Consider the following 12,355-nt stretch of genomic DNA (forward strand, 5'->3'; position numbering starts at 1 on the left):
ACAAACTAAAGTATCAGATTTTTTTACATGTGAAATGCAGTGCTTCCCATTCTAGGTTATGGGATTGTGAACCAATAGACATTTTAGTGTCACCTCCTACAAATAAAAGCAATTTATTTTTTCAAAACTGAATTTCATAGCCTTAAGATCAGGTGGCAAGCCTGAATCTTTGTTCATGCACACCTTTTAATAAAGGTGATCTTTCATAATTTCGTTTGGTAAATTAATTTACTTTTTAAATCAGGAAAGGTAATAAATGTCCTTTTTTTAAATAAGGCATGAGATTCTTGAACTTTTATAATGCTACAGATATGTAGTTCTTTACAAACAAAAGCTGTTTTCTGGAAAGCACTTATTTTTTATTTGAGAAACCAATCTGAAATCTGCGCTGAGTTTCCAGCATTGTGATTTTTTTTTAATTCACATTCACCCTTTTTGAGTTTGATGTTTTCTAGAATTTTAATTTAAAAGGTAATATACATGAATAATCAACATGCTCTCATTAGATCATTTTGTAATTTTGTTCAATTTGTGTACCAGGTCTTGCATGGTGGAGGAATCAGGAACACTGGAATCACAGTTGGAGGCGACCAAGGTAAGGAGGGCTTTGTTCTCTCGAGCTTTGAACAATAGAATCTCTGTTTTTAATAGGCGGAAGTGGTTAATGGCTCTCCCATAAATATCTTTGAAGACTTCTCATTTTCAAATCTTATTTGAATAATCAAGATTCAAGATTTATTAATCATGTATGCATCAGAACATACAGTAAAATACGTTGTGTATTAACAACCAACACATCTAAGGGTGTGCACACAAATATCCCACATACGGTGACAACATAGTATGCCCACAGTGCTCGGCAGAGCAACATAGACCACAACAAAAGGAACACAACAGCAGCAAATCAAGTCCCTGTTCAGTGCTAGACAGTTAGATTCCGGATTATTCCTCAAAAAAATGACAAATTGGAAAGCATTTTATTGGCACTATGCCATTAAAATATGGAATGATTCCTACAGTGTTTTAAAATTAGAGGAGAGAAGATGAGGTCCAAGCCGTTGAATTTACTGTGCGGGAGCAGTCTTTCTGTGTTAGTTATAGTGGATCTTTACAGAATTTTGTATCACAGAAGAGACCTTTTACTCTTGCCTGTGCTGTCTTCTGTTCTGATTTTCACCCCCAGCCCCTGAAAGGAGCCCTTCAAACCTATCTTTTTTTTCAAGAAAGGAACTGATTACACCTATCAAAATGGTGTTTTGCAGAAATTTAGAAACCTGGAAGTAATTTCTCATTGTGCCTCCAGATGTTTTTGCCCAGTTGGTTTTCAGGGGGAATTGGTTATCCCTGCTTGCTTCATCTAAAAGTGTTTTTCATGTCACCAAATTAATATCAAGAGTAATCAGTGTTCATAAACGTATACATCAAAGACTGTCTATCTTATTAGATTAGATTCAACTTTATTGTCATTGTGCCGAGTACAGATATAAAGCTAATGAAATGCATTTAGCATCTGACCAGAAATGCAAAGAATAGTGTTATTTACAAAATAACTGCGAATAAAAAAAGTGCTACAGCACACAAATATAAAGGTACTGAGACAGTACAATACGGATGCAATACTGCTTAGCGCTGTGATGAGAGGTTCAGCAGTGTCACAGCCTCAGGGAAGAAACTCTTCCTGTGCCTGCTGGTGCGGGAGCAGAGGCTCCTGTAGCGCCTACCGGATGGGAGGAGAGTGAAATGTCCATGGTTAGAGTGAGATGCATCCTTGATAATGCTCATCTCATTCCGGTAAATTTCCTTGGCATCTTTTCCAAGATCGTGACTTCCTTTTTGAACTTTGGGCATCTAAGTAAGCCTCAGAGCAGTGTAATCACAAACATCCCAACTCTCCCAGAACTTCCGGGAGTCTCCCGCATATTAATGGTGGCTCCCTGATGCCTGCAAATTATATACAATATCACGGAAATCAATTTTTTTGAGAGCGAGAGCGCACGAGCGACAGAGAGAGAGAGCACGAGAGAGAGTGAGAGCACGAGAGCAAAAGCGAGAGAGGGAGAGTGAGAGAGAGAGAGAGAGAGAGTGTTCCAAAACAAATATAAAACGTACGTCACCCCAGACTACACTAAAGGGTACCCCTGCCTAATAGGGGTCAAAATAATGACAGTGTTGCTCGCTGCACTGTTTGCAACAGTGACTTTTCTATTGCCCATGGTGGGTTAAGACTGTAAAAGACATGTTGAGGTGAGTTTAACAGGTGTCATTTGTTCATTAGCATAGCTAACGTTATTTAAACTAGCTGGTCAGCTGCTAAGGAGCTACTCGATTGCAGACATCCCACCTCTCCCGGAAGTCTCCTGCAAATTGGTGGTGCTACCTCCCTGAGATGAGTTTTTGCAGGGTGGGATGTCTGGGAATCATTTAGTGTACAACTAAGGCTCAAGTGGAGGCTTATTACAGATCATTGTGTAAAGGAGCACTGATTAAAATTCTAAAATGTTTTAATTTTAAAACTTGCTATTTCTATTATGAAAATACCCTTTATTCATTCCCATGTATATTTTTCTGGTGGAGATCGTGTATAGTAAGGCAGCACAGTGGTGTAGTGGTTAGCACATCACTTTACAGTACTGGTGACCAGCATTCAATTCCCGCTGCTGCCTGTAAGGAATTTGTATGTTCTCCCTGTGACACTTGGGCTTTCTGCAGGTGTTCCAGTTTCCTCCCACAGTCCAAAGACATACCGCTTGGTAGGTTATTTGGTTGTTGTAAATTGTCCTATGATTAGACTAGGGTTAAATTGGAGAATTGCTGGGTGGTGTAGCTCGAAAGGCCAGAAGGGTCTATTCCGCACTGTATCTCAATAAATAAATAATCATATGTGTTCTTTAGTTTTAGTAGGCATCCAACTATAATGGGAAAAGACATAACTTCTTTTGCATTCTTTATGGCTTGCATTTGGAATATCGTGCATTAATAACTTTGTGGCTTTATCGTGGTACAAGAGGAACTGGTATTAGAAAGAACTGGTGAGCAAAATAGAACCTGGAGGGAAATATGTCATACATGCGTCTGCTTTACCAAGTTAAGAGCCCCGTGGTATCACAGGAAAGTTACTGGCTTGGTTAGAGCATTGGCTGATTAGTAGGAGGCAGTGACTGGGAATAAAAGAATTCTTTTCTGGTTGGCTGCCAGTAACTGGTGGTGTTCCACAGGGGTCGGTGTTGGAACCGCTTCTTTTTATGCTGAATCAATGATTTAGATGATGGAATAGATGGCTTTGTTGCCAAGTTTGCAGTTGATACGAAGATTAGTAGAGGGGTTGGTATCGTTGAGAAAACAGGTAGGTTGCAAGAGGACTTAGACAGATTAGGAGAATAGGCAAAAGAGTGGCAAATGAAATACAACATTGGAAAATACATAGTAATGCACTTTGGTAGTAGAAATAAATGTGCAAACTGTTTTCTTAACAGGGAGAAAATCCAAAAATCTGAGATGCAAAGGGACTTGGGAGGTTAACTTGCAGGTAGAGTTGGTGTGAGGAAGGTAAATGCAATGTTAGCATTCATTTCAAGAGGTCTAGAACACAAGAGCAAGGATGTGATGCTGAGGCTTTATAAGGTACTGGGGAGGCCTCACCTTGAGTATTGTGAACAGATTTGGGCTCCTCATCTAAGAAAAGATGTGTTGGCATTGGAGAGGGTTCAGAGGAGGTTCACGAGGATGATTCCAGGAATGCAAGGGTTATGTTACAAGGAATGTTTGATAGCTGGGTCTGTACTCACTGGAATTTAGAAGGATGAGCAGGGGGATCTCATTGAAACCTTTCGAATGTTGAAAGGTCTAGACAGAGTAGATGTGGAAAAGATGTTTCCCATGGTGGGGGAGTCTAAGACAAAAGGGTACCACCACAGGATATAGGGTAGTCCATTTAAAACAGAGATGCAGAGAGATTTCTGTAGCCAGAGGATGGTGAATTTTTGGAATTTGTTACCACAGGCAGCTCTGAAGGCCAGGTCGTTGGGTGTATTTAAGTTGAAATTGATAGGTTCTTGATTGGACATGGCATCAGATGTTACAGGGAGAAGGCCAGGGGTGGGCTGTGGAAGGGGAAAAAGGATTAGCCATGATTGAATGGCGGAGCAGACCTGGTAGGCCAAACGGCCTAATACTGCTCCTACATCTTATGGAAATGACCCCGTTTCTTGACTCTCAAATCTGTTCAATCACAGAGAAAGCATCAGGAGATTCGGGCAATGAGAAGTCAATTGAAAAAGATTGAAGACCTTGGGGCAGCAATGGAGGAAGCATTGATCTTGGATAATAAGTACACAGAGCACAGTACTGTGGGATTGGCACAGCAATGGGACCAACTGGATCAACTGGGCATGAGAATGCAACACAACCTGGAACAGCAAATACAGGCTAGGTAAGCAAAAAAATAGCCTAAACACTTGGGAAGAACGTGGGGGTCCTTGAGTATGTGGAGATTTACTAATAGGACTGCAGGCAAGAAGAATTTTAACTACATTGTTAGGTTAGTGAAGCTGGGGTGAAAGATATATAATATCACAAACACAAAAAAATCTGCAGGTTTTGGAAATCCAAAGCAACACACACAAAACGCTAGAGTCACTTGGCAGGTCAGGCAGCGTCTATGGAAAAAAGTAAACAGTCTTTGTTTTGGGCTGAGACCCTTTATCGGGATGTGTGTGTGTAAACACAAGCTAAGCAAAGGAAAGCTGTTTCTATATTACATTATACAAAGGACAAATGTAAGGTTTTAACTAAAAGATGGAGGGTGATCTGAACAGAACAGTACAACACAGCAACAAGCCCTTCGGTCCACAATGCTGTCCCAAACTTTGATATGCACTGGTTATCACTGCCTATCAGATTGTGAAAGCAGCAACAATTATTTTGGAAGAAAATGAATGAGAAATCAACTTGAAAGGCTCTAAGGCATATAGTAAAGGAAATAAATTTTATATAGAACCAAGCCTTTGCTTTAACAAGCAGTTCTCGCATAATACATACAATTGTAGGTTAAGGTTTACAAACTTGTCGTGGAGCCTGGCATAATCACATTAGAACTTAAGCAGAAAAGTGAGGTCAGATCATCTGTACCTCAACATAGGAATGTAGAAAAGTACATCACATTTTCCTGCCTTTCTTTTCAATTTGCATGAGCAAGTAGAAGTGTAAATTTGTTATGAAAATTACACTGATTGCTTCTCTTCTTATTTTTAGGAATACTACCGGTGTAACAGAGGAAGCTCTTAAAGAATTCAGTATGATGTTCAAGTAAGAGTTGGCTTGTTTATTTTGTGTATTTTTAAATGTGTTGTTACTATGGTGACATTAAATATTTCTATTTTTCTCCTAGGCATTTCGACAAGGACAAATTAGGACGTCTAAATCATCAGGAATTTAAATCATGCTTGCGCTCTCTGGGTTATGATTTGCCAATGGTAGAGGAAGGAGAACAGGACTCTGAATTTGAAGCTATATTGAATGCTGTTGATCCCAACCGGTGAGATGAGTCCATAGCTTGGTGCAGGAGATAATTCACACCATAACTTCCTAGAAATAAGCCTTGACTAATTTGTTAAAGGCTAGAATAGAGTGATTGAGCAATGCAGCAAATAAACTGTATTTTGACCTGCCTGACGTAGCTAATCTTAATTATCCTTGTTCATAGGCAGAAGGAACATTACAAATAACTTTAATTCCCTCTTGGTAGGAGAATCAGCCATGGGTTTCAACCATTCTGGCTTGCTCCCAATGCATGTCACTGTCAAACTATTGGTCAGTACTTGATGTCTGGTCTGGACAGTTAAATGCTTTTTGGATGGGAACTTTCCTAAAGTAAATCACTTCAACTTATTCAATTCAAATTCAAGTTATTCTAAAATATAATACATATTAATACAAGTACAGCTACCCTACTTTGCATTTAACATAGTTAAATAGATTTTTAAAAACTTAGTTCATTTTCCTTGCATGCATTTTAATGTTTCCTCTATATGATTTGCAGAGATGGATACGTTTCACTACAGGAATACATGGCCTTTATGATCAGTAGAGAAACGGAGAATGTGAAGTCCAGTGAGGAGATTGAGAGTGCTTTCCGTGCCCTCAGCTCAGAAGGAAAACCATTTGTCACGCGTGAAGAATTATATCAGGTACTGAAACAGATATGGTTTGTGATTGAATTATAGAATTGCACAACACAGAAACAAGCCCCTTTTGGTCACAATACCCATCTCAGCCTCCACACCAGGCAAGATTCTGATGAATCTCTTCTGCACTCTATATTACTACCACATCTTCCCTGGAGTATATTCAGAACTGTACACGGTGCAGTCTAAATAATGTTTTCTACACCTTTCAACTCTTTTATACTTGATGCTTCAGCCTATGAAGGCAAGCACACCAAGAACTGCCTTCATTACCTCATCCACATGTGGAGCCACTTTTATAGACTATGTATTTATGTCCTACTAGAATTCAAGTTCCCAAAAGTTATTACTTCATGCTGCCAGGCAATTAAGTTCCATCTGCCACCACTTTGCACTGCTTTTCAGTTTAATTACAGTACATTCCTCTATATCCTTACATAGAATTCCACCAATCCTTGACCAGGCTACCATTTGGAACCTTGTCAGAAGTCTTAATGCAGTCCATGTAAACCACATCTACTGCTTCAACTCCAATTTTCTTAGCTAACTCCTCAAAAAATAATTAGGTTTGTGAGGCAATGTTTCTTGCACAAAAGAAAGCTGACTTCTGAACAGTTCCTTCCCTTCCAAGTTAGCACAAATCATATCCCCTTAATCTTCACTATGTTCCCTAGCACTGTAAGCTCACCAGTCTATTTGCAAGCTTGCACCCACCACTCTTCTTAAACAAAGGGACATTATCCCTTTCTTACCTGCATATCTAACAAAAAAAAAATTCAAGTGTCTCAGTCCCAGCAATCTTCTCCTTTATTTGAAAGCGAAACAACTGTGGATCATTAGAGCATGGACATCAAGAGGAATTTGCAAAGTTGCACTTCAAAAAAAAAAGCAGGTTGCTATAATGGATGCCATAATGCCATATTGATTTCAGTACTGGACTTCTGTACATAACCATTTCACATTGTTTTAGTGCTGGATGCTTCCTTAAGGTTGTCATAGACATGGGGTGGGGCAATGGGGTTAAGTTCCCACTACCTATTAAATGCTGCCAATTGTGAGCACCTCAAATAGCCTGTGGCAACGAGGTCCAGTTCCTGGCCTTCGTGTGTGTCTTAGCTACTAAGCCCTGCAGAACTATTTCTACTGACAGAAGAAGGGGTAAAGGCAGTTAGGTTACTGATGCCTTAGAACCAACCAGTCACTTCGGGCAGATGGGGCTTGTTAGCAGTGGTTGGCAACTCATCTAGCAGAATGGAAAACTTCTCCTGCCTTGTGGCTGTGCTCACTCATGGGGAGGGCTATGGGAGTAAACCCAGAGGAAAAAATCTGGAGCTGAAGTCCCTAAGGCAATCCTACATTAAATTCAATATTGACTGCCAACTCCTACAACACTGCTGGTGACAACCTGCCTCTACCATTCTTTGGATTCATCAGCTGCATGGGCAACAGCTTGTTATTCATATTGTATTGCCTTGCCTTAAATATCAGCATGCATAGCACGTAGAAAGCTAGGACACAATATCAATGATCAACCTCCAACCAATGGCTGGCCTCATAGTACTGGATATAGACTTTTGTAAGAACAATATTAGTAATACTAATAAAAATAACAATACTAGTAAAAATCTGGCTTAAACATGGAGGAGTTCTTGAGTTGACAATTTTTGCTTTCTTTCTAGAACTTGTCACGGGAGCAGGCTGATTACTGCCTCTCGCACATGAAGCCTTATACAGATAGTAAAGGCAGAGAGATTCCTTCAGCCTTCGACTACGTGGAATTCACACGATCACTGTTTGTGAACTAAGCTCTCTCAATCCAGGTGTACCTGCTAACAGCTGCTCTGCATGACCCTGCCTAATTTCCATGCATCTATGAACTGTGCAGCAAGACTTCAATTAATCTATTTGCTTGTGCTTCGTCTGGAAATTTTTTACTCTGTACCCCTTACTGCAGTGTGCTGAAAATAATAAACATTTGCTGATTCAAACTGAACACTGGTTATATTGTTCATTAGGGAGGGTAATTTCATTATTGCTGTACAGTACCACCTCTGGAATTTTCATTTGACCTTATAAATTTTCTGCTGAAAGACTGCCACTAATTCACGCAGATGTCAGAGTACAAGATCAGTAAGGCCAGAGATATGAATAATATGGGTGTCTGAAACATCTTACACTGACATCTCACATATTTAAGAATTAATTGCTGATGTCATTTCAGGTGTTTGTATGACTTTTTATTTGTAAGCTGCCCATTCCAGTAATTCCTAATTATTTCAAATGCAGGTTTCCCCCGCCATCCGAAGGTACAGCATTCCTATGAAACAGTTCGTAAGCCAGAATGCCATAAAGTGAAGAAGCAATTACCATTTATTTATATGGGAAAAATTTGTGAGCGTTTGCAGACCCAAAAAATAACCTACCAAATCATACCAAATAACACAAAACCTAAAATAACTATAGTAAAAGCAGGAATGATATGATAAATACACAGCCTATATAAAGTAGAAATACTTCTCTACAAGCATTGCCGCACTGTTCTCCATAGCGAAAATCTCACACAAGCGCTCTCGGCCGAAACACTCTCTCCAGTAACCTTTAAGCTATGAAGCTGCCAAATCATACCAAATAACACATAAAAATACACAGCCTATATAAAGTAGAAATAATGTATGTACAGTGTAGTATCACTTACCGGAGTTGGGAAGACAGGGCCGAGCACACTGATGATGGTGTGTTAGGCTGTGTCATCGGAGACTGGGGTGGTGCAGTGGTCCCCAACCTCCAGGCCGCCGACCGATACTGATCCGTGGAGAATGCAGCGGCATCCGGGACGCACCCAGCACATCTTTAAGAAAAAAGCCAAAATTACAAGCTAATTAATTAGGTGCTGCCCAGCACGTAAAGGTCAGCCCAGATCAGAGGCGACGCAATCGGGAATTGCCTCTGATCTGGGCCGACATTTATGTGCCTAATTAATTAGCTTGTCTATTTCGGCTTTTTTCTTAAAGATGTGCTGATTGCGTCCCGGCTACCGCGGCAATGTATCAGTACGTGGCCCAGGGGTGGGGGTTGGGGTGGTGGGACACTGTGGTGTCATCTCATTGTCATCCGATTCCATCAGGGCAGGCAGGTCATCTTCTATGTCTGTCTGCCTCAGTGTCGAAGGTCGAGGTTCGTCGTCTGCTGTGGCTGATGTGGAAGGCTTGAAAAATGACAGTATGCTTGTCTGCTAGCCTTGCGCATTTTTCTATCATCTCACGTAGTTGCTTCACATTCAGTTCCTGGACGACTTCACTTTCGGTCCGTTCGCTACTGCATTCGGTTTCAATTGTTATCCTTTCCTCTTCCAATTGTATCAGCTCTTCATCTATCAGTTCTTGGTCATGGGATGCCAAAACCTCTTCGCCATCATCTTTGTCAACTTCCACAAGCCAAACTCACTTTGTCCTTACTTCGTTCACCACGATCGAAACGCTCAATTATGTCTAGTTTTACGCTAAGCGTAACACCTTTATGAGCTCTTTTAGGCTTTTCGACACTTTAGAACTCATCTTGCTAACGGCTGCTCACAGGCACCTGTTTAAGCAATGCCGTTCCGGGAGAGGAGCTTGTCTGCTCAGGGCACGTGCTGCCTTTTTTCTTAACAGTGAAAACACCTGTTAGCGAAATCAGGTAACTAGTGTAGGTCTTTCGTAACAGCGAGGTTTCATAAAGCGAACGTTGGAAAGGCGGGGGACACCTGTGCTACTGCTGCGTTAATAACTTGCCTTAAACACATCAACACTTTACACAGTGGTCTCAATAAACGTTATTAATTGAAATAGTAACTATCAACACAACCTATAACCCCTATGGATCTGGGGTTGAGAGGGTGAACAGCTTTAAAGTTCCTTGGCATAAATATCACTTGAGGATCTCATATGGTCTGTACATACCAGCTGATGAAGTTTGGTATAGCACCCCAAATTCTAAGAGCTTTTTAATAGGGACACGATTGAGAGCATCCTGACTGGCTGCATCACTGCCTGGTATGGGAACTGTACTTACCTCAATCACAAGACTCTGCAGAGAGTGGTGCGGACAGCCTAATGCATCTGTAGATGTGAACTTCCCACTGCTCAAGACATTTACAAAGACAGCTGTGTAAAAAGGGCCCAAAGGATCATTGGAGACCCGTCACCCCAACCACAAACTGTTCCAGCTGCTACTATCCAGGAAATGGTACTGCAGCATAAAAGCCAGAAACAACAGGCTCCAGGACAGCTTCCTCCACCAGCCCATCAGACTGCTTAAATCATGCTGACACGACTGTATTTCTATGTTATAATGACTATCCTGTTGTACATATTTATTATAAATTACAATTGCACATTGCACATTTAGATGGAGACATAACGTAAAGATTTTTACTCATGTTTATGAAGGATGTAAGAAAGTCAATTCAATTACCTATTATTTCCAAGGAAAATTGATGATGAGCGAGGCATTGATTGTGTGGATAGTCAGGCTTTTTCCCCCCAAGGTTGAAATGGCTAGCACGGGAGGGCACAGTTTTAAGGGGCAGAGGAGATGTCAGGATTAAGTAAACACGAGTGGTGAGTGCTTGGAATGGGCTGCCGGCAACAGTGGTGGAGGTAGATACGACAGGGTCTTTTAAGAGACTCCTGGATAGGTACATGGAGCTTAGAAAAATAGAGGATTATGGGTAACTCTAGGTAATTTCTAAGGTAAGGACATGTTCAGCACAGCTTTGTGGGCCGAAGAGCCTGTATTGTGCTGTAGGTTTTCTATGTTTCGAAAACAAACTTAGTTTTCATGATTTGATGAATCATTTCATGATTTCACTTTTTTGAATTATACAAAAATACTGAAGTTACTGTCTCCAAGCTCCAAATACTTTTAATTCCCCTGTGAAAATGAATTTCTCTTCAACTTACTAAAATATTTTATTTTCTGAAAGTTGTTAAATTACATTAACTAACTATATATGTCAGACACTGGTGAAAGACAGCATGGCAGTTTGTCAAATGGCTGGTGGGGAGTGTGGTCACTGTGTATGTAGTTATTGCAATAGATAAGCCAGTTCAAGATCAGACCAAGCCAAAGCAAGATTATCAAGGTGGATGGATCCTTATAAGTTCCAATAAGTGACATCAAACACCTAGTTTCCCCAGTTTGGGTTTTGCCTTCAGCACTTGAATTTAGACTTCAGAGCCATGGTCAAAATGTGGAACCAGAAGCTTGGTGAGAACAAATCCTTGCAGTATCAAGTCAGCAGTTGGTTTAGTGTGGCATCAAGGAGCCCTGCAAAAACTGAACTCAACGGGATCAAGCAAATACCTTGCACAAAGAAAGATGATTGAGATCGTTGCTGATAAATCATTCTGGTCCCAAGGTATCAACGCATGAATTTCTCTGGTCACGTCCTCGCTCCTAATCTACAGTATTCCATCATTCAGTCAGAACAACTGCTTCTCAGACCCTCAACAAAAACTAACAAATATCAATTAAAATTTAAATCAGTACAAGTCAGGATACTTGGGTGGGCATACTAGTCTGCCCTGCAAAGCCAGAGTAATGTCAAACCAGAAACAGACCTGACAACAGTGAAGGCAACATACTTCCCAAAAGCTGCTCACAAAAACTGCAATCATTGTAGTAAGTGGTGTTGTATGTTCAACCGTATCCAGCAATCACAATGTCATGCGGTTGAATAACACCCAATCTGATTGAAAAACACAAATAACCAGTAAAACCACAATCATTGCTATTTTTATGCATTGAAATGCTCAAGCTTAGAAAACACACAAACAAATAAGGACAAGTATTTAATAATTTTAAAAAATTATTACATCTTGAATTCAAGAAAATTACAATATTAATGATATTTGTTCTCAATTGTATTTATCACTTAATACAACTTTGAAATGTAATTTAGAACTCATCCTGTCAAAAAGCATTATTTTTTAAAAATGAGTATTTTAGTCCAGGTTTCACTATTACAATCAAGAGAAACTGATCAAATTAAAAACTGAAAAGCAGCACGACACACAGAAGAGCTGGATCACTAAATAATGTGTTAAACTGCTTTCAGTTTTACAATGAACTGACAGCAAATGTTGCTAGTACTGCTTTCATCATAATGCCAGATAGTGTTTTTTTACCACCTC

At 40.2% G+C, this 12,355-nt stretch overlaps 1 protein-coding gene across 7 annotated transcripts in view; it reads left to right on the forward strand.

The window, feature by feature from the left end:
* The window catches only part of sptan1 (spectrin alpha, non-erythrocytic 1), a 116,474-nt gene extending 108,305 nt beyond the window's left edge, over positions 1–8,169 (forward strand). For all 7 annotated transcript variants that reach the window (XM_063073664.1, XM_063073663.1, XM_063073666.1 and 4 more), the window contains 6 exons: positions 541–595; positions 4,233–4,429; positions 5,251–5,304; positions 5,387–5,533; positions 6,038–6,185; positions 7,862–8,169. In XM_063073664.1, the coding sequence (XP_062929734.1) occupies positions 541–595; positions 4,233–4,429; positions 5,251–5,304; positions 5,387–5,533; positions 6,038–6,185; positions 7,862–7,987 (727 nt within the window). In that variant the 3' untranslated portion in view covers positions 7,988–8,169. The remainder of the gene's footprint in view (positions 1–540; positions 596–4,232; positions 4,430–5,250; positions 5,305–5,386; positions 5,534–6,037; positions 6,186–7,861) is intronic.
* Positions 8,170–12,355: the final 4,186 nt, after the last annotated feature.

This window comes from Mobula hypostoma, chromosome 21 (genome assembly GCF_963921235.1).
Source record: "Mobula hypostoma chromosome 21, sMobHyp1.1, whole genome shotgun sequence".
In the NCBI taxonomy this organism is placed as follows: domain Eukaryota; kingdom Metazoa; phylum Chordata; class Chondrichthyes; order Myliobatiformes; family Myliobatidae; genus Mobula; species Mobula hypostoma.